Source organism: Python bivittatus, unplaced genomic scaffold (assembly GCF_059951505.1).
Source record: "Python bivittatus isolate LINGU-HERP-01145 unplaced genomic scaffold, Pbiv_v1 ctg000080_np1212, whole genome shotgun sequence".
In the NCBI taxonomy this organism is placed as follows: Eukaryota; Metazoa; Chordata; class Lepidosauria; order Squamata; family Pythonidae; genus Python; species Python bivittatus.
In genome coordinates, this window is record NW_028277035.1 from 44,280,400 (window position 1) to 44,303,263 (window position 22,864).

General features: G+C 43.5%; 1 protein-coding gene across 1 annotated transcript; it reads right to left on the bottom strand.

Annotated features, from left to right (window-relative positions):
- Positions 1–445: 445 nt before the first annotated feature.
- On the bottom strand, positions 446–22,864 carry SLC34A1 (solute carrier family 34 member 1). The gene is made up of 11 exons (XM_025164592.2): positions 22,690–22,864; positions 11,050–11,178; positions 8,507–8,650; positions 7,878–7,989; positions 7,264–7,459; positions 6,959–7,054; positions 3,128–3,230; positions 2,802–2,969; positions 2,526–2,642; positions 1,678–1,802; positions 446–1,400 (listed from the first exon to the last, which is right to left on the bottom strand). Exons 1-11 carry the CDS (start codon positions 22,766–22,768, stop codon positions 846–848), a joined length of 1,824 nt encoding a protein of 607 aa, XP_025020360.1. The 5' UTR covers positions 22,769–22,864; the 3' UTR covers positions 446–845.

A 22,864-nucleotide genomic window follows, 5' to 3' on the forward strand; every position in this document is an offset into this window, starting at 1 on the left:
CTGAATAATTATCTTTGTCTACATGAGAACAGTTATATAATAAAAGCTACAGAACCAAATGTCTCCTAGCCACTATCCAGTTCTAGTCTATCAGAACTTTTCAGAGCCCAAATTGAAGTGTTCCATAACTACCCAGCAGAAATACAAGCAAAGTAAATGTAGCAGCTGATTGCTTAGTGATTCCAAAATTATTATTGTAAAGACTATTTAAGAAAGGATATTGTGCCAGTTTCTATTACTTTCTTGCTCATAAAGAACGTTGTGGTCAGAATTTATTAAGATAATACTGCAGGGTGGAGAACCTGTAGATGTTCTACAAGTTCAAAGAATCTCTAGGTGTTTTTTGCTTCCAATTCTCACCAGTTTCAATTAGCAAGTATAATGATTTTGGGATGATGTGAGTTGTCATCAAACAACATCTGAAGGACCCTGTTGTCAAGTTAAAAGGGAGAAATCTTCCAAGCACTGTTTATTATATGTAATATTGCAAATACGTTGCACATTGTGTAAAATACTACTCAGAGACCTACAGTTCTGTTAAAAGATAGCTTCTGAACATATGGAACTCCTGTGTTACATAGATGCTAAGGGCAATTGGGAGTGAGTTTCTGCTGCACTGTAAGTAAGCTCTCCTACACTGTATATAAGTCTGCACACTGAGAAATCATTCACTGATGCTCATGACAAAATGACATGTGGTAATGCCAGAGCTCCAGTCATAAGGGCAGCCACTGGCACAGACTCCAACATTTGCACTTTCTTGTTATGCTTTTTCTTTTCATTATTGCTCGTCGGCTGAGCACCGCTGTCTGCAGGCCACAGTGGGAGCTGTGTTCCTGCACAGGTCACAGGCGGCTAGCACGCTGCAGGGGCAAGATGTTCAGCTGGGGTGAAGGTCTTGGTGGTGGAGACCATTCCTCTAGGAAGACAACGGAGGGCTCCGGCAGGCCTCTTCTGACCTTAACTCCTGGCAACTTCTTTTTGCGTTCCTCTTGGCTGCCTGAACAATGGGCAACACAACATGTTGTGGCTCTGGTCACCAGCCCATCCAGGGGTTGCAAAGAACGAAGCCAGTATGGCAGGAAGTCCCAACTCTGAAGCCACCTGGGAAGTCGGTCAGGGCTTCGTGACTGCATGATGTTGATAAAGGCCACACAAGCTAGAAGGCTCAGGAACGGAGCTCCCACTCCTACCAACACCTGCCATCCTGCCACAGAGAGTCCGAAAACCAACGACGGCAACAAGAGGAAGCAGATAATCAGGTAGAAGACAGCAAACCAGCGATACTTGGCTGTCTGCTCACCTAATGCTTTGGCCATGTGGATGGGGAGGCGAGTGCAAGGCAGGGGATACCACAGCAAGATCCCAAAGATGTTGAAGAAGAAGTGGCAGAGGGCAATCTGAGGAAGAAAGCCAGAAACACAGCAATCCTCTTGGGTGCAACATTGAGAAGGAATGCGTACCAGGCAGGGGGTGGGGGGAACCGGGGAGCCCTTTCGCTTCTGATTCTTTCTAGTGCCTCTCTACTTTGCCGTTGCTGTACCTGCCTGGCTTTTCTGATAGAGGGCAGGAATGACAGTCTTTAGTGGCATGTAAAAAACATCCTGAGGCTGGAAAATCTATTGTCATACGCTATCTTCTCTAGTTCAGCAGACTAGAGAGACGGCATCTCCTCACCTGGAAGGCACTGGCCAATTTATCTCCTGGACTGGCCAGGGCTGCTAGGATAGCCGTGGTTGTAGTTCCAATGTTAGAACCAAGGGTGAGGGGATATGCACGTTCTAAGCTAATCACCCCGAGACCTGTCCCACAAAAGAAAAGAGAGACTGGTCAGAAAGCAGCAATCTCCCCCCCCACAATACACACCTAAAGGCAATACCAAAGGAGCTCTCCTTATTCCACAAAAGCAGAGTTCCTGGAAAAGAGTGCAGTTATTACGCATTGCCTGTGTTCACTCAGCTCACTTAACCAGGTGACTGCATTAACTATCTGGTTTTGAATCCTGCACTAAAGAGAGGGTTGGGCTAGAAGACCCTCTGACATGGACTAGATAACCTCTAATATCACTTCCATGTTTCTGTGATGTATCTACTGAACTATAGACCAAGTGACCAAAAATCACCAAGATGAACACTCATCAAGCTTAGTATATTATGCATACAGACCTGCTAGATCTTAACTGACCTGGCTAAATATGTTATGGGAATATAGACACAGCATCTTGAATCTCAGTAATTCCTGGGATAGGTGTGCTTCGGATCATCATCATCTCACTAAGTGTGATAGTAACACCTTGCTCGTTTATTCCATATATCCCAGAGTAGCTACACCCACAAACCCCAGATTCACTTCCCCCTATCACAGTGAATGGGAGAGATGCAGCTGAGAAACATTGCTTCTCTTCTCCTCCTGCATTGGGCTAAAGAGTCTACATTAAGTCTCATCCTGAGTTTCTTTTTGTTCAACACAGTCCCTCCACCTTGAACTTGCTATTGGGAATTTGGGGGAAGACATAGGGGACTTACCTATGAGTGGGGTGATTGCTGAAGTGAAGACGGAGCTGCTCTGCATAACAAACGTCATCCCAGCACCAACAAGCATGGCAAAGTAACCAGTGGCCCATCCAAAAGGCGATGGCAGATCTGCCCAAACCAGTGCAATGTCAGAAACAGCAAGGAGAGGGAAGGATTCACACAGGTGGGCTCTATCACAAGAACTTGGTGACCTTGCAGAGGCCTGACAGAACTTTTTGACCCAAGAAATCTCTAACCTGGTGGGAGAGAACCAGGCTATCAGCCTACCTGTGTTAATGACCTTCTGGATAGCTCTGGCCACCTGGCCTTTGAGCACAGAGTTGAGCAGTTTAACCAACATCATAAGACAGGTGCACAGTACAGTCAAGGATCCAGCCAGCAGCATGAGTCCTACAGCCAAGTCTGGCAGGGAGGAGTCCACAAACAGGTGATTGCCTGGACAAAGGAGCAGTGGTCAATGCAAGAGGCAGGGCCTGCTTCTTTCCCCTCTCCTGGCTTTTGAGAGCCCCTTGTGGCCTGACAGGGAGAGTGGGGCATCTGTGGCTGTAGCCATTTCTTCCAGAGCTTTGTTGCCTGAAGTTGGTGGTGCTTACATTTCTGTGGCATGATACTGCTGAAGTTTCTAGCACTTTCCAGACTGTCTGGCACAAGGGAGCTGCAGTTTAGGGATCCTCCTCTTGTGCCTGCTGAAGAAATCTAAAAAAAAGGGGCATCACAATATTAAGCCTCTTGCAGAAACGTTGGGGAGATGAGTGTGGAACCCCCCACTCATTCCCAGTCAAGAACAGTCTTATCATGATGCCATTAATACTTGATGTCTTAGCCATTCAGTTCTTCCATCTCAAAAAATATTCCCTTTGTTCATTCAAAAGTGTTCCTTGCAGGCAAAACGGTGCTAAAATGCTAATTTTAACACCAATTAGCCTCCATAACACTTTTCATATTTCATCAGTCAGCACTCATTTAGCATCCGTTCCAGGACAGTGACATCTGTTTAACTCCCCCAGGAAAAAAGACATTCCCCAACTTCTTGTTCTGGTGCTATTTCCTTCCCTGGATTTCATTTTTCCTAAAGCTACTTTTTTAGTGATTACATTCCGGAAGTTACATACTGTGTGTTCCAGGCAAGCAGCGTTTTGCTCTGTAGGGTGCAAGCAGTTTAAAGCTAAGAGCCTGTTTGGCAACATCCGCCCCATCCCATTTTCTCTTTTAGCTTCCTGAAGAAATTTGCAGGCAAAGGCCAGAAATCCATCTGGGGGATGTGGTTTAAAGGGCACTTCCCAAAGGCACCATTTCTACTCTCCAAGCAGGTTGAAGCAGATCCTGTTCTCTCTTACAGGCCTCCATATGCTGAGAACACAGTACACCAATCAATATTCTCCTTCCAGGGGGCTGATAGGAATATACCGAAAACATAATTCAGTCCCTGCCATTCCTCAGCCATTGTTCATCCTGGAACAACAACAGAAAATGCCTCTCCCTTATTCCAGACAAAACGGAAATCAAAAATCACCAAGGCCCCTACCCCCACCTGTATCAGAATATGCCATGTACATTTTTGTCATTTACAAAAAGTTCTGAGCATTTATAATTAAGTAGAAACTAGCTGCTTGGCTGCAAAATCACCACTCCTCTGTATTAAAAATCCCACAAGAACTGTGAAAGTGACATGAAGTCATATCTAGTCCACAGTCGGGTGGTTTCCCCAGCATTTTGAACATGGCTGCAGTCAGCAGATAAAATGGAGACAAAGCAGCAATGTTCTAAGCAAAATGAACCCTTTCTCAGCCGGAGGAACTAGAACCCATTGTAAGGGCACTTCTCTACCACTGTTATTTCCCCTAAGCCGAGTAACCAAAATGCCCTAATTTTCCCCTTCACGCAAAAGGGAAAGAGAAGAAATTTAAAACCCGCAAGCAGCCTGGCCCTTTGTATGCCCATTGTCCCTTGCTCAATTTTACTTGTGCTGAATTAAGCCTGGATCCCCCTTAAAACAGGGGCCTCAATCTCGCAAGCCATGTTATGCAGCCCACAACGATACTCTGTGGGCGCTGAGGATGCTGCCCAGTGGAACTGAGGCATTGAGCTCCTCATAGACATACAGAGGGGCAGATGGACAGCAAAGCCTCACAGTTCACCTTGGCCCAGCCTGACAGCCTCCTGACCACAGGGGAGCATGGTCAGCTGGGCCAGACAGTTGGTGCCCCAAGGACTCTCACGACAATCAGCAAGAGCCTGCAGGAACCTGTGCGCTGGGTGACACTGAGCTCTCTGGGCAGGGACGGTGGGAAGGTGAGGCCTGGCCAGGAAAGATGGGCCAAGAGGCTGCTGGGGCTTTCTATCAGGAGGAAGGAGGAAGGTCAGTCCTGGCCCATTCCCAGGAGTGGGAAAGACCATGAGTGAGCAAGCAAGCATGCAAGCAAGATCCCTCTGCCAGACAGGGAGAATGAAAAGGGGAGGGGAGGGGAGGAAAGTGAGTAAGAATAGGGCCAATGGAAAGAAAGATCTCTCTGTTCAGCTAGGAGGCAACAGAAAAAGCATAGTGGGATTTGGGCAGCTCTGCGATGGGTTTCCTGGATTCTCTTGTCCCAGAAAAACTCTTTAAAAAAGCCAACAACGCATATCAACCCAAGAATAAAACTAAATATTGGTGTTCTGGTTAATGAAAAACACTGGCAGCTCTGTTTCTCAAGTAGCACTGTTTAACTGTGTGTGTATGAGTGTGTGTGATATATAATTTATGTTTAATAGCCTGCCATGCTATTCTTCATCTTCTTCACGTTTGACTCACTAGAAATGTTTGTATCAATGTATGAAAAAGCTTCAGCACAGCAGTCCTTGGTCCTAGGAACCATTCTTGGTGAGCCATTTGCCATGATGATTTCAGGTCAAGATCCCTGCCCTGAAGGGACTGTTAGGGTCCTGAAGCTCTGGAGCCAGGGGGAGCTGGCAAGAGCTCCCCCTTGTGGGGAAATAGAGCATCCACATTCTTCAGAAAGCTTCAGGGTGGCAAAAGGAAAGACAAGGGTTTTTGCAGTTTGAGTTAGAACACAGCTGAGCTGGAAACAGATTGGCTCCACATCCAGATTCAGCACAGTCCTCATACAGAAGTGCTCTAAGTTTTTTCCCCATAGCAGAAGAGCACAACTATAAATAACTATGAACATCTTTCTTTTTAAACCTATATCCTTTCACCACTGCAGAACCGCCCATTCAGTTACCGGATTCTTTTTTTTAAAACCTGAACCAATATATGTGAACAGAAAAGTAACATTAAGAGAAAAAGCACACTGAATTCATTGGAGGCTGAACTGCCATTACAAAGGGGTTTCCATTTGTGCACATCTGTAGAGATACAAGATTTAAAACAATGAACTGAAAGGGCACAAAGCAATTGGCATTCCTTCACCTGCAGAGGTACCAGGTTTTCCTTAAAAATCTCAGTGAAATAGCAGACAGCCTAATTTCCTGCTCCTGACTTGCTATAGGTGGCTTGCGACATGCGCTTGTGTTATACACACTCAGGATAAAATATGCATAACCTTCCGAATACCTCTTACTGCTCTGGAAATGACAATATTATGCAAGGATATAATTATGGGGGTAACATTAGATTACATTATAAACACACTGGAGGTTTTTTCCCCTGTTATCTCCCATGTGGGGAAAAGAAGGGGTTTAGAATCAAAGTGATTGGAGAGATACAATTCTCTCTAATCTCCACACAGTGAGATCCATGAATTTATTTTTCAGAAAAGCAAAAGTACAGGATCGATTGATCCTTAGATAGATTTGGAAGGGTATTAGACATTAATGCTCATTAAAATGCCAGTGATCATAGTTATGATGGCTACATTGCCTCTGATATCAAAATTATCAGGTGCTGGGGAATAGCAGCAGGAGAAGGCAATGGTCTTTGTACCCCCTTTGTGGCTTCCCAGAAGTATCTCACCAGCTACAGTAGCAAACAAAATGCTAAAGTCGAGTGGTCTGATCAGTGAGGGTCTTCTTATGTTTAATGATCATCCACTGTGATTCTGTATGCTTGCTTCCAAAATCTAGTATAAATCTAGTTATTCCAGTAGTGCACAGTAGAATGTGAATAATGCTTCTAGATCAGAATATTCTAGACTTGGAACTAGGGTACCTGAAAGATCACCTGCGACTATATTGGCTATCCAAGTACTAGGTCTCAGATTAGGGCTAGAACTAAGACTAGTATTAGGACTAGGTTACCCTCAGAGGTTCCACCAAATGAGATACGTACAATGTGTTAATCAGAGAGAAACCCTTCTCAGTGGTGGCATCCCTATAGAACAGGAATTTGGAACTTCTCCTGCATGACATCTGCTGTCATCTCTTACATTCTTACATTCCCCCCCCCCCTCCATTCTATCTTTCCTCTCCTTTGGTACTTTTCTCACCTGTGGAGCTGGCACTTCACACCACACCCGAATCAGACTTTTGTTATGCAAGCTTTCATTGCCTGTGGCAATCCCTGTGATCACTGACTTATCCAGCTGAAGGAAACAAGAAAGATCCTTAAATTGTGGCAGGAGTAGAAGACACCTCTTTCATCCCACCTCCCAAGGCTACTATATAGAAAACAAAGAAACAGCTCCCAGGAGAAAGACCAAGAAGGAGAGGTTGTGTTTAGATCAGCCTTTCCCAACTTGGTGTCCTCCAGATCTTCAGTGCCATAATCCTCCATCTGGTATAGCACACACACCTGGATAATGAGACCAGTGAAGGGCTCCGTGATTACTTTCAGGATCTCTGGTGCATCCTGTCCGCTGCGGAGGTTGAGAGCTGCCACGGAAATTTTGGTGATGTGGTGCAGATAGCCACTGGCCACTTCCAGAGGCAGCAGAATCAGTACTGACAACCAGTTGAAGCAATCATGCACCGTGGCCCCTGCAAAGGCCCTGTTAGACAATAGATAAGCTACTGCTGATGTGAAATAGAGGAGTTGTGGCATAGGGTGTATGGATGGGTCCTACCTGAGCATCCATCCAAGTCATCTGCATTGCCAAGTCTCTTCTAGCCCCACTTCTGCCCATTTGCTTTGCTTACCTGAATTACCAATTTCTCCTGGGTTAACATGTGCTTGTTCTTTATTACTCCCAACTTAGGTTTTGTAGCCCCAGCACCCCCAGCCTCAGCCATCTACTGAAATCATCTTATAGTTGATTAATACTTTCTCCTTCTCCCATCCTGCTCCTGTCTTCATCTAGTTCTACCAGCCACACAACTGGCCTTCTTTCCAGGGCAGAAGCTGGCTACATTCTAGTTCTCCATCTGTAGTCACTGTACTCCCTCCGGCCCACACACGGTAATACTTGCCTCTTAAATTCATTTCTGTCGCCAGCTTGCATGAGTGCCACAATGGTGTTGGTGACTGAGGTCCCTATATTGGAGCCCATGATGATGGGAATGGCTGAACCTACATCTAGCACTAGAGAGCAAAGAGCAAAGAGTACCTGGTGAGGACTCTGGCTTTAAGATGCCTTTGGTGGCATCATAAACAGAATGAAAGTTCAGGCACACCTTTTCTCCTGGCCAGACTCTTCCTCTCCAGTCCTACGTATATCTCTAGCAGACACTCAGATTTATCAGTCTCCCGCAATTGCAATTACATTCAAAGGCCTTTCTTTATTATCAGGCCTTGCATTTCATTACCAATGCAAATGTTACCAGAATAGAAAACACGGGACCTGTTACAACCAGATACAATTCTAACTCCCCTTAATATAGGACATTCTGATTGGGAGTGCTGGGAGTTGTAGTTCAATGACATCTGGAGGCCACAAGTTCCTATCCCTGATATAAAAGAAGAATAGCTATCAAAGGTATATAGCTATGCCAGTAGACAGACAGGAAAAAAGGAAGGACAAGGGAATCTACTTCTTTTGCATATTTATGCAGCCAGACCCCCATATTCAGTCTTATTTTAGTCCATCAATGTTACTCACACCCTGAGGAAACCATGCTCACGATGATGGAGGTGGAGGTGCTGGAACTCTGTACAAGGACAGTAACAAGGATTCCTACCACAAGCCCTGCCACTGGGTTAGAGAGGATAGTATTGTCCTTGAAAATGTCTCCAGCTACTTTACCTGGAAAAGAAGCAGAAAGTAGCAAACCAGATCTGAACATATGGCATCAAGTCTATTCCAGCTTGCTCATAAAGCAAGTTTTAGTTAGGGTCTATTAATTAGTGCTTGAACATATATCTTGTGTATTATTTCCCCAGTTAAAAGATTCACGTTTAGAATGAACTCTTTCTGGAAATATACCTCCAGTCCAGGCATGGGGAAATCTACAGGTAGTCTGTAATAAAAAAAATTAAAAAGCTCTCCCACCTTTCTAAGTCTGGTTGCTAAAATGAAGAAAACTTGGAATGGACTTTTCTATACAAGGACTGTGAGCAGTTCTGATACTAAAAGCAAGCCCAGACCCTCATTTGTGTTACAGGTAGTCCTCGGTTTACAACCACAATTGAGACCAGAACTTCCATTGCTAAACGATGTGGTTGTTAAGTGAATCACCACAGTCGTTAAGCAAATCTGGCTTCCCCCATTGACTTGGCTTGTCAGAAGCCCCCTGGGAAGGTCGCAAATGGTGATCATGTGACCACAGGACACTGCAACCATCATAAGCCCGAGGACCAGTTGTAAGTCACTTTTTTCAGCACCGCCATAATTTTGAACAGTTGTTAAACGAATGGTCATAAGTTGATAATTACCTGTAATTCTGTTGTGCCTGACTCTACTTAGTAGTCCTTGAAGTCCTAGTTAAAAAAAGAGATCCTAAAAACCTGCTATCTACATGTCCCTCCAGGCTATATCATTATTCTGGGGGCATCAGGCAAAGTTAGTCTATGATGGCCCTTACTACTAAAAAACAGCATTCCTGCTCTTGGACTGGATGAGGACCATCTTTCGTTTGCAACATCAGCTTAGGATCATCTGCTGGAAAAATATCCTCCCAACCTTGCTGGGTTTAGAAAGTTAGGAACAGAGTAGTAAAAATAGTTAAAGTACTCTAAATTAGCCAAAGTAGCCTGCAATAAAAGAGAAATACATTTTCCTCCTCCAATGTTTGTCCATGGCCACATCAATTCTAACTATTTTCCATGCTTAAGAAATATTCAGAATTGAAAACAGGAGATATCTAGGATATCTAGTGATACCAGTAAACTTGTGGGAATCAATTAGGGGAGAGAGACATATAATAAAACAGGTAGCCAATGACTGCATGTAAAAATCTGCAGTAGCAGAAAAGAGTTGGCTATGGAAAGGGCTTCACCACTAGAAAGTCAAGCAAAATAAGTATTCTCAAAATCCAGAAAGAAGGTTCTGGTCAAGACAAAGAGAACTAGACTAAGAACTGAATCTTGCTTCAACATTAGTAATAATAGGTTATGCATGCAGGAAACGTGTGTAATGTGTGCAGCACTATTTTGGAAGGGAAGGGAAGGGAAGGGAAGGGAAGGGAAGGGGAAGGGGAGGGGAGGGGAGAAGAGAAGAGAAGAGAAGAGAAGAGAAGAGAAGAGAAGAGAAGAGAAGAGAAGAGAAGAGAAGAGAAGAGAAGAGAAGAGAAGAGAATGTGAAATTGGCACTTATAAAGTAGCATTAGTAAAATATGGTGGAATTGTTGCCATACAGTTGATAATGTGGTAGAACTGAACAAATGAGGACTGCCTCAAAGTGCTTGCTAATCCGAAGTGAACAAAATTTGCCCTTTTGGAGAAGAGATTGTGGACTCCTCATCCAGCACAGAAAAACATCTGGAGGGATGGGAAGGGGCCAGCCTCCAGAATCTCTAGTGAAATTAATTTACACACACCAGCTTTCTGCATCAATAAGCCTACTGACCCCTGGGACAATTGATGTGGAGATAATTAACCAAGGCAGCTTCTGCACTTTGATCTCCTTTCTTGTTCAAAATTTACTCTGCATGTCTCTAGATAACATGTTCCTACTCACGCTCCCAGGGCTTTCAACCCTTCCTTCTACTCTCAGTTCAGCTCTCTTCATCTTCTGACTCTGACCTGTGCAACAACAGTACTTCCCTGACTGACTGGTCTTGTTTCCATAATGGAGGGCAGCATGCTGAGGTTTCTAATGGTAGATGGGCTTAAGTAACATAGGTTTTCCTATCGCCTTGTTATTCCCTGAATAAGGCTTGTCTGTATCTTCTTTTACACAAGAATGCTTTCTTACAAAAGTTATACTGCTCCTAACTTCCATGTTTCTCACTCCATGCATTTTTTCCACTGTAAAAGCTGTCCAGTGCCCAGCAGAAGCAATGTTCCAGTGTTGATCTTAGCCTCTTTCTTTGGGGCCCAGTTCCAGCCGCACCCACGCCAGCAGCAGAGAAAGACAGGTGAGGTGGGCTCCACGCAGAAGGACATGGAGCAGTGCCTTCTGAGGGATCATTAGGGAGAAAGGGCTGGGGGTGGGGGGGGGAGGGGAGGGGAGGGGAGGCAGCCAAGCATCATGGTGACCCTCACCTCCTGCCAGCTGGAAAGCAGAGCTCAGCACATCGAGGGAGCACACAAACAGGTATAAAAAGGCAAACATCAAGGGGACCTTGAGAAGGGAAATAAGGATGGATCTGGTTCTTGTGCATTTGCCCAGAGCTGCAAAGGAACAACAGAGATTAAATACAATCATGCAGTAGGTTCAGTCCAATCCCATCACCGCAGAATATCCAACTGTGACCCGCTGGTGCTCCATTCCCTTTTTTTCCACAACACTAAGCTTTCCATACAGTTGTTGCACACTGGAAAAGTTTATGTTCCTAGAGGAGCTCCAGATGGGGCCTGTCCTTTTAAATTTTTTAAAATCATACTTCATTATAACAAATGAATAGCAACAACAACAAAAAGACATACCAGTGATTGTGCCTCAAAAAGAGAGAGAGAGAGAGAGAGAGAGAGAGAACCCACCCACATACATTACTGGGATTAAAGTAAAAAGAAAAAAAGAAAAAGAAACTAAGGGAAAAAAAGATCTGTGTAGTATCAATATAAGATCAGTTCAATCCTTACATTTTATAATTAAATCTAGGCCATATAGAAACACATTGCTTCATCTTAGCATTTTTAGGATATGCTGGCATTTCAAAAATTGACCACAAATACTTAGCTTGAATCCATTCCTGAACTTCAGGGGAATAGGTTTTTTCCTCATTTCCATGCATTTACTTTCTCTCTTGAGCCCCCGCATTATCAACCTGCTGATAACCTCACATTTAGGTTACTGTCATGTGCTCTGCTCTTAACGGCAGAGAACGGGGCAACCTGGATGCCGTGTGCACCTTACCCCGTTGCTGAAGCTGCTGCTAATCAGCTACCAGGCCGGGCTCAAGATTTTGCTTCTGGTGGCAAAGGCGAGCAGTCCGGACCGGGATATGGAGCGGACTGCCTTTGCCGTGGCAGAGCTGAGGAGTCGTTACATTTTCCAGCCTTCCCTAGGAAAACGTTGGACGAATGGTTCGGTTTTGTTTTCTCTCCCTGGTCTCCAACTACCTTTTTACTGAACATGGATTGTTTAAATATTGTTTTAATGTGTACAGGTATTGTGTTTATTACTTTCATTGTTTTTCTTGCGGAGTGCTTCAAAGTGTGATTGCTTGGAAAGAGTATATAAATATTTTAAATACAATAATTCACGAAAGGGTTAGGAAACTTAAGGCTCCTGAGACAGGGGAAGTGCAGCTTATTTCTCACCACTGACCAGGCTGGTTGCGCTGCTGGGAGCTGAACCCGGAAGGCCCCTGATTTCCACATCCCCAATTTCCAAACTCTGAGAGGAAACGTGAAATTAAAAGCAAAGCCTCCAAATGGCCCCTGCCTCAGCGTAAAATGAGACTTTTTGTCAGCAAGAGGGAGATGAAAAAGAGGTATCCATCTATCAGCCTGGCATTCCGATCCCAAAACAAACCCAATTATTGCGACTCTAGCTTGGGTTGCTTAGTAACAGTAAAGAACGTGCCAGTCATTTTTCTATAAATGGCAAATGCTTTGCAACATAGAAGAGAACTGAAGTGGGAACACCACTCCCACAGTCAGAAGAGATGATTGAGAAAAAACCTGCAGAGATACACCTAAACAGTGACATGCGCCAGTATAAGACCGAGGACTGACATACAAGTTTTGCCCACAGTTGTTTTTGAAAGGAGGTTTAGGGACCCTGCAACAGTATTCTCTTTGTGTAATTTATTGTTTGGAAATACTGTGGTTGTTGCTGCTACATATCCTTAATGGTTTAGTCCTGACACATACAGAGTCATTACCAATTCATGACCAAGTTGCAGGCTTTTTTGTTGCACAAAAATTACTCAAGTATTCTGATCATTGCTTTTACAGTACTACAGTATTTCAGATTCTGAGTTTGACAGTGAGTAATAGGATGTATGTTGGGTCAGTATTCAGGGCAGAAGAGGAAGAATATCCAGCTGTTTTAGGACCCGAATTCCCATCAACTCATACTGCTAGCCATGTTGGCTGTGACTGCTGGGATCCATTAACATCAGCTGGGACGAGTTCCCCATCCTGGTCTAGGGCAACGGTGGGAAGCCTAAGAGACATGTTTGCCCCACTGCACTTGCGGTTACTAAAGCTGCATTCCCATGCTGCACAGCCCAATAGGTAGCGTCTCCTTAGATTTTGTAAGAGGGAAGCATATCTAGACTCTTGCCTTAAAAGAAATAGCTATTATCCAAGTGTTGACCAATTGCTCACACTGAACTGCAGAGCAGGTCAGAATGACCCACAGATCTTAAAAGTGGCCACAAACAACTAACGCTGTGTTCCTCTTGGTTAGCTGAAAGAAAATCCCCAGCTTGGATCCAGACCTATGTTGCTGATATACGTGGGGGAGCTTCATGTAAACAGATTTGCAGTTGGGAAGTTTCAGTCTTCAAGTTACTGTTGTTTTTGCAAAAATTCACTTAGCCTCCCTGAACAGGTAACCATTTGAGATTAATTTTGCACCCAAGGAGTGTCCATATTTGTATGTATTTGTTCCTATTTTTAAAAATTGGGTGCTGCCCTTGGGGGTAAAACTATCCCAAGCTAATATGTTGAAAATTAGTTTGACATCAAAACAACCAGAAAGAATAAGGGGCATAAGGAAGGAATTCTATAAACAATGCCCTGTCTCTTGTTCCAGTAATTAACAGCTCTTGGTGTCGGGGCACATCCAGATAGCCAGTTGGATTCATTTTCCTTCTCTCTGTGAAGTGGCCCAAAGTAAGCCAACATAAATTTGCTCAGTGATTAATAAGGCCAGTGAGTGGTGATGCCCTGTTTACTGTAGGGTAAGTTAAGGTAGAGAAATTGGTGGATTTCCTGCCAGCAGGGAAAACATGCACCATTCACTTTTCCTGATATGGGGCGGGGCAGGGGCAAGCATGACTTTCAAGAGATGGCTAATGGTTTATCCCTCTCTCAAAAGCTGATTCATGGAGTGGGTAGGGACTTTCTGCTCCTGCTTCACCAGAAAACTCCTGCCCATTCAACTGATGTCTTGCAGGGGTGGGGTGAATGAGGTTCTTGGTAAAGCCTGCTTCACCAAGCACCCTCTACCATCTGTCCCCATGGATCAGGCTTTGTAGATGACCTGTGCAGGGGGTAGGAGATCATAGGCAGGTACTTCTGCTTATGAGCAATCTGCCTGTCAGTCAAGGCTTTTTTTCTATACATGATAACCCATGTAGAAAGAAGTCCCCATGGACAAACAGATCACTCAGCACCCAAAACACACAGCCTGGCACAGCAGCCAATAGATCCTGGGCAGAGCCCAGCCACCACCAAATAGGTTGTGTTGGGAGAAGATGGAAACCACCACTTTCACATTAGATCAGAAAACTCCAAAATTAGGTGGCCTTAGCTGTGGAGGCCTGTGATCTTCTACAATGGTTAGAGGGGCACCCTTGAGCTGAAGTTAGGGGATGTGTGGATGTGTCCATAATCCCACAAGCAGAGGCTCTGAGTCTGAAGCTGATCCTGAGGGCTGGACAAGTCCCCCAAATAAAATGGATGCAAAATGTTTAAGTTAATTGCCAGCACTTTGAAGTGAGCTTGAAATGGCTACCACACACAGTATAGTGTATTTTATATTCTCTAATTGCAGGCCTCGGGGGCTCAGTCTGATGCTTAAGAATGATTCACTCTCTGGAGGATACAGTTTGCTCTTTCTCCTCCTCCTCCAGTAAAGATCTCCTTAAATTTGGGAATGAACTGCTCCCTTGTAGAGATGTCCAATCTTCCTATACTAGAGAAGGGAGAAGAAGCCTGTCCACACTGGAAGGTTATGCTCATCTTAGCTTTCTACGAGAGACTGAAGGATGACATGACAAGAGGAAGCATGATTCACTTATTGTCTGTTCTGAGGAAGACAGTCTGATATCCATGGTCATCAAAAGTACAATTTAGGTATTCTGCACTAAATACACATCTGGCTTTCTTTCAAACATGTTTTACTCCATGTTGTCTAGGATTAATGGGAGTCACAGTCCAACCCATTTGCAGGGAATCGGGCTGCCGTGTTTGCCTCTTGTATGACCAGTTTTGCTAATTGGGGTCTAAATATTTTGCAGAGGTAGATCCTCTGCATACAGACTAGCTTCCTGAAGTCTCCTACAGTTCATTGGACTCTTTCCCACAGCTGCATCTCTCCTCCTAGTGATGGACTTGGTTCAGGGTGCCTATAGTATCCAATTCTCTCTCCAAACTGAGAGCCAGTGTGGTGTAGTGGTTCAAGTGTTGGCCTAGAAACCAGGAGACTGTGAGTTCTAGTCCCGCCTTAGGCATGAAAGCCGGCTGGGTGACTTCGGGCCAGTCACTCTCTCTTGGCCCAACTCACCTCACAGAGTTGTTGTTGTGGGGAAAATAGGAGGAGGAAGGACTATTAGGTACGTTAACCACCTTGAGGTGTATATGAAAAAAAAAGGCAGGATAAAAATCTAAAACAACAACTGCTGCTGCTGCTGCTGCTTATTAAGCAGCAAGGGACATAGTCTGTAGCTACCAGTCTTGAGCTACCTGCTTGCCTCCTCTATTCAGACATCTGTGCCTTCTGTTGTCAGGAAGATGCATTGCAGTCACTTGCAATATGAGGGCCATAGAATACAACAGAATCATAGAGTACATGATGGAATAATAGAGTTGGAAGGGCCAGTTAGGCCATTGAGTCCAACCCCCAGTCAGTGCAAGAAGTGAAAGCATCCCAGACCGTCTAGTTTCTGCTAGGAGACACCCAAGGAAGGAGAGCCTGGTGGACCAGGCTCTTGGTTCCACTGTCAAGCTGCTCTCACCGGTAGAATGTTTTTTCTCACTTTCACTCAAAATCCTGCCTGCATGTCACTTAAATCCATTATTTCCTGTAGTATGGAACCAAAAAATAACAGGCCTTGACCTTCTGTGTGACGTTCCCTCAGGTATATGAAGTAAAACACATGCTCTGAATTTAGAAGTTCATCTCAGCTGCCATTCCAGATAGGGCTGTGCTGAAAAATCTCCTGCCCAGAACCCCAGACAGTCCATGCCATCAGTGCAGGGTGGGATGGACCAACAGCCTCAGGCTATTTCCAGTGTTTCCACCAGCCAGTCTAATCTTTCATCCTGGTTTAGCTGATGGGGACAAAAGCCACAGACAGTTTGGAGCAGCTTCTTCTTCACAGCTTCCCAGAGATGGATTCTCAGACACACATCCTCTCACAATTTACCGCTCCGTCTTTTCTATTCATTTGGCCTACTTTAAAATGTTTTAAATTGCACACTTCTTTTGGGAAAGGAACAAACTGATATGATTGTACTCTGGGCCACAAGAGACTCTAATATGCTACAGGAAAGACTGTGTTTCTATCCTTGGCTACAAATGTCCTTGTCTTGCCTGCTTGCTCTTGTGCTTTTAAATGACAAACAAAGCCATGATGCTGAGGATGCTGCGTGCTGCTGCAGCTAAAAGCCGCAGTGTCAAGTTAGGGAAAGCTGGTATAATGCAGAGAAATCAGTAGGGAAAGCTGTTCGTAATGTGGTGGTAAGCATTCTCTTCTGCTGCGGTTGTGGATCATTAAAAACACCATGACAGGGGCTGGAGAAAGCTGTCAAATGGCAGCCCCATGGAGAAAAAAAGACTTGATTGGCATGGTTTTATTTTATTGTTACTAAGCAACAGTACTAAAATAGCTAAAGTAATTCTACCACAAATAGAAAGCTGAGTTGTAGCATACACCATTGCAAGGCACAATCTATCTATAATAGAAACATTGGTAAACATTATCTGATCTTTTTAAAATTTATTTTTGTCTGTTGGTTGAAACTGCATCCATAAAAATTCCATAATAGAGTTCTTTCACATTGCTGAGATAAGTTTTTCTGCAATTTGTTGGATGGAGGATTAAGATGGAGGTGTCCTCCGTGCACATAGAGTGGGGCAAAAAAGTATTTAGTCAGCCACCAATTGTGCAAGTTCTCCCACTTAAAAAGATGAGAGAGGCCTGTAATTTTCATCATAGGTATACCTCAACTATGAGAGACAAAATGGGGAAAAAATCCAGAAAATCACATTGTCTGATTTTTAAAGAATTTATTTGCAAATCATGGTGGAAAATAAGTATTTGGTCAATATCAAAAGTTCATCTCAATACTTTGTTATATATCCTTTGTTGGCAATGACAGAGGTCAAACGTTTTCTGTAAGTCTTCACAAGGTTTTCACACACTGTTGCTGGTATTTTGGCCCATTCCTCTATGCAGTTCTCCTCTAGAGCAGTGATCTTTTGGGGCTGTCGCTGGGCAACACAGACTTTCAACTCCCTCCAAAGGTTTTCCGTGGGGTTGAGATCTGGAGACTGGCTAGGCCACTCCAGGACCTTGAAATGCTTCTTACGAACCCACTCCTTCATTGCCCAGGCGGTGTGTTTGGGATCGTCATGCTGAAAGACCCAGCCACGTTTCATCTTCAATGCCCTTGCTGATGGAAGGAGGTGTTCACTCAAAATCTCACGATACATGGCCCCATTCATTCTTTCCTTTACACGGATCAGTCGTCCTGGTCCCTTTGCAGAAAAACAGCCCCAAAGCATGATGTTTCCACCCCCATGCTTCACAGTAGGTATGGTGTTCTTTGGATGCAACTCAGCATTCTCTCTCCTCCAAACACGACGAGTTGAGTTTAGACCAAAACGTTCTACTTTGGTTTCATCTGACCATATGACATTCTCCCAATCCTCTTCTGGATCATCCAAATGCTCTCTAGCAAACTTCAGACAGGCCCGAACATGTACTGGCTTAAGCAGGGGGACACGTCTGGCACTGCAGGATTTGAATCCCTGGTGGCATAGTGTGTTACTGATGGTAGCCTTTGTTACTTTGGTCCCAGCTCTCTGCAGGTCATTCACTAGGTCCCCCGTGTGGTTCTGGGACTTTTGCCCACCGTTCTTGTGATCATTTTGACCCCACGGGGTGAGATCTTGCGTGGAGCCCCAGATCGAGGGAGATTATCAGTGGTCTTATATGTCTTCCATTTTCTAATTATTGCTCCCACAGTTGATTTCTTCACACCAAGCTGCTTGTCTATTGCAGATTCAGTCTTCCCAGCCTGGTGCAGGTCTACAATTTTGTTTCTGGTGTCCTTCAACAGCTCTTTGGTCTTGGCCATAGTGGAGTTTGGAGTGTGACTGTTTGAGGTTGTGGACAGGTGTCTTTTATACTGATAACAAGGTCAAACAGGTGCCATTACTACAGGTAACGAGTGGAGGACAGAGGAGCCTCTGAAAGAAGTAGTTACAGGTCTGTGAGAGCCAGACATCTTGCTTGTTTGTAGGTGACCAAATACTTATTTTCCACCATGATTTGCAAATAAATTCTTTAAAAATCAGACAATGTGATTTTCTGGATTTTTCCCCCCATTTTGTCTCAGTTGAGGTATACCTATGATGAAAATTACAGGCCTCTCTCATCTTTTTAAGTGGGAGAACTTGCACAATTGGTGGCTGACTAAATACTTTTTTGCCCCACTGTAAAACTTCTCTTTATTATTGAACAATAATGGTTTTTATGGCCATGGTCCTCCTAAAATGTTTATATATATATATAAGTCCTATTCTGCAAAGGTTTCCCATTACTGTTAATTAAAGATTTCCTTATTTCCAATTAATTCTATTTTACTTCTTCCTAATTAACACAAGTGTATTTTTAATAGTCCCGTAAAGAGCTTCTCCTCTTTGCCCCCAAATCAGTTTCTACTACTGAATGTTTTGTCTTGTCTTGCAGAAGTAGTCTGTCCTTCCTTCCTTCCTTCCTTCCTTCCTTCCTTCCTTCCTTCCTTCCTTCCTTCCTTCCTTCCTTCCTTCCTTCCTTCCTTCCTTCCTCTAAAAAAGGTGATTTATGCCTCCTCCTCACTATAGGATTGGAACTGGTATGGAAACAAGGATAAGCTGCTCTCCAGCAGGCACTTAACAGGCTGTTCACCCTACACATTCTCACCAGCCTCATCAGGAAGAGTTTAATTAAAGGGAACTCTGGAAGGTTTCTGTGCCTCTCCACAAAGGTGCTGCAATTGTGTTTTCTTAGCATAAAAATAATCATAGACCAGATAGAGAAAAAAACCACACAGAAAACATTGGAGTTAAGTAAACTGACAACATTAATGATGGATACTTCGTTACATCTTAGTGAATAAAGTTAATACTTTCCTGTATAGGTGTGACACTGAAAGTAAGCTTTTTGGTTTAAAAAAATCAAGTGGAAAGTGAAGTATGAGATCTGCTGGGACTTTAGAGGGTTACTGCCAATTATAATAATGTTAACTATGGAATTGATAGGGAAATAGTCTGACATGACATTGGGCAAATTCTTAAGCTTTTCTCACCTTGTAGGCAGCAAAGGAAATGAATGAAAGAAAGAATAAATGAATGAATAAGGAGGAATGAAAGGAAATGTGAGTGCTTTGTTTGGAAGGGTTGGGGGTTCCCTTTGCACAAGCATCCTGCCCTGAAAACAACAATGCAGGACTGATATTTTGTAAGCATTTGATAGGAATCCATGCCAAAAGCTAGGAAGATTTCCCCTCTGAGAAATGCACATCCATGCCACATTTGGTACACCAGGAATTCTTCTGGGACCAGCAGCCTCAATCCCAGGTGCGGAAAATGTTCCACTCAGAGGATCAAATTGAACAGCATACTGGTTCCCTCAATCTTGCCATCATTACACCCCTAGTTCTCTTTTAACAGGCCTTTCAGTCATTTATGGACTGGGCAATGTGACCCTTTGAAATGGCAGAAACTGGAGAATCATCTGTGATTTTCCTGATCCACAGGTATGCAGTAAAAAAGTCTTTTCAACACTGATGCAAAGGTGGCATTCAATTTGGCAATGTGTTGCTCTAGAGAGGCCCTGCTAATATTTGTCTATATATGTACCACTTGTCCTAGATTTGTACAGTACAGGCACACATGGCTTCTGAAGCATTCTTAAAAATAACAGAATGTCACAGAGGAGAAGAATCCATTTCTAATCACTAACCATGTCATAGTCCAGTATTTAACAGGAACACTTGATATTAACAATCGCAAGTGTACTGCATACAGCATTCTCAACCAATAGACGTCAATGATTCCAGCACCAAATAATTTCTGTTGGAATTCTGGCATGCAGAACATTTCTCATACTGTAAAACTGTTAGCTTAAAGGACAGAAATCTGGATCCAGGCCAACACATGGACAACACTGCAATGTAGTAAATTTTAAAACAATTTTAAAATATTGGGAAAAGCCCAGAATTTACCTCTTAGACCTCTACCCTGACACTTCCCCACACTCCCATTTTCTGTGATTATGGAGGAGTTGTATGATGTGAAATGAAATATTTGATCTAGTTATTCTCTGCTAAAGATGTGAAGCCTGTGAAAGTTACAGATCTGATCTCCCATTGTGGTTTTTCTTGAACAAAATGACTCCATGGTTTTGCAGTAGTTACCACTCTGGAAAAGGGAGCCCTTTTACCACTTCTTATTGCCAACATTTCCTTGAGGGTTTGTGGAAGAGCAGGCTGCTTACCAAAATTGCAGGCCCCTGTGCTGCCTCCTTCCCCTCCTATTGGAGCTTTTCCCCAGAGGCAGCACAGCAGAAGTGCCCATAAAGCTCCAGCCTTGAAACGGGTGTGGGAGGAGATGTGTGTTTTGGAAGCCCTGCAGGCACCAGCAAACAGAGTAAAGTAGCTGAACAAAAGAAGGTGTTTTTCCTTCAAAGGGAGAGAATGGTCCAGAGGGGGAAAAAGTATAGAGGCACAGCATGGAAAAGTGCAAGTATAAAACTACAACGTGGAAAGTTGCAACTACTCTGCATGCTGGCCAGTAACGGAGAAGAAAAAAAGCAGAAGAAATTCCAGAGAGAGAGGAATTAAAGCAGAACAGTGTTTGCAAAAAGAAAACATTGTTATATTATTATACAGTATTGTAATAGTAATAGAATGGTAATAGAGTATAGTAATTATAATTGTTATAGTAATTGTAATTAATTAGTGCAGTAATATAGAAATAATAGTAATAGAATAGAATATAGGATAGAGGCAATAGAAAACATTCACATGTAAATTTCATATTTCACTTTTGTATCTTGGTTTTTGCAAAATAAAACATCTCCCCAACCCTTATAGGGAGATACAAAAACCTACCTGTCCAAGGGCCCAGTGTTTTTGTGGATCTTTTAAGTCTGTGTCAATCTAATTGGGTACAGCTTTAAAAAAGAACCCGTGACAGTGTTTAGTGTGTTTTATGACAAAGATCTAGAGACAAAAAGTAAATACAGTAATATACGGTGGGGCTAGCTGTCCACCTCATGCAAATTCTAGCCAACCACCACCAGAAGAAAAGAATTAATATTTTTGGAATCTACTTGCTGCCCTCTAGCGGTCATCTAGAATTTGCCGTCCAGACCTGATAGCCCTAAGCATTAGAGACCTAAGCCATGTGTGCAGTGCCAGGTTGCCCTTTCATGACCATGGACCACCAACCATTTGAGGGCAGGAACAGACTACACCATTCTCTATGGGCCTCAGCTCAATATGAATGCGATCTCCAACTCATGTTTTCCTGCTCTGTATTGAAAGTAGTATCTTCCAGTATTTCCATAATTTTTGTGCTGGGTAAAGCATTGCTGTCCAGTTTGCCAGGAGTGATTCGATTGGCTATTGTGCATCCTTTCATCTGGTCAGTAGTTGCTGCTATGAAGCACTAATCTCTGCTACAGCCACCATTACCAGTGATGGTCCAGTAGCACGGTTGTTATTTGCCTAACATGCAAAAAGTCACTAACTGGAAACTTGATACACATTTTTTTTTAGAATAGTATATTTTCCCCTTAAGTTACCCACTTTTTCACTGGGCTTTATAAATCTAGAGTTTTCTTTTCTTTTTTATTCAGCTCCCAAATAGCCCAGATTGAAACTGCAGTACTTATTCATTTGATCTGTTTGGTAGGTGGTGTGAAATTGTTCTACCTCAAGTGATAGGAAAAACAATGAAATGGTGCACCATTGAACTTGTTAAAAGACACACACACACACATATACCCTGTAAGGTCCATCCACAGAATTATTAAAATTCTGATGGGTGCCAGGAATCCATGTCTGGAGCCATCTTAGTTATGAAATACATTATTCAGAATGGTCCTGCTTGATATTTAACTTTTTTTTCTTGCCATCTTGCCTGGCTTTAATACTGCTGTGCTTTGGATTTCTTCCATTTGATTTTAATCTAAAGTTGTTAAATTAAACACTTTGGAAAAATAATTTTTATACCAGGGTATAAAGGATGAAAAGAAATGTTATGAAGAAGTGCCCCTGTAGGACTGCAGTGCCTAGCCCACTTTGGCTGTTCTTAAAAGCTTAAGTAAGGTTAGGCCTGGTTAGTATCACCAGGAAATACTCAGCCCATAGGGTGCACTGGGAAGTAAAAAAAAATCCCAGAAGAAGGAAATAATCAGATGCTTCTGTATGGTTGCCACTAGTTCTACTTATACATGTCCTTGAAGTCACCAGAGCCAAGCCTGACTTGAAGGTGACATGCTGTTATGAAGAAATGAGAGACCTGGTACAACTGCTTGTGTACAGCTATATCCTTGGCTTCATTTCCCTTACCTGGTTTCTCTACTTCATCCCAACATGAGTGGGGGTTCCACATCTTGGAAGAATGAATGTTGATTTCGTGGCTCTCCATGCTTTCTGCCAGCCTCCCTGGGGAGCCAGGGGGGAAGGGCTCAAGGTCAGGACCGACAGTGGGGAACAAACGCGCTCTAGGATTCAGGTTCGTCTG

What these genes read in the sequence shown, in the direction of transcription:
- SLC34A1 (XM_025164592.2), bottom strand. Translation starts at nt 22,768, where the DNA reads ATGGAGAGCCACGAAATCAACATTCATTCTTCCAAGATGTGGAACCCC. An exon ending in GAGCATGGTTTCCTCAGGGT is followed by an intron (nt 7,990 to 8,506) that starts GTGAGTAACATT and finishes TTTGCTCTCTAG; the next exon opens with TGCTAGATGTAGGTTCAGCC. An exon ending in AATTGGCCAGTGCCTTCCAG is followed by an intron (nt 1,401 to 1,677) that starts GTGAGGAGATGC and finishes TTTCTTCCTCAG; the next exon opens with ATTGCCCTCTGCCACTTCTT.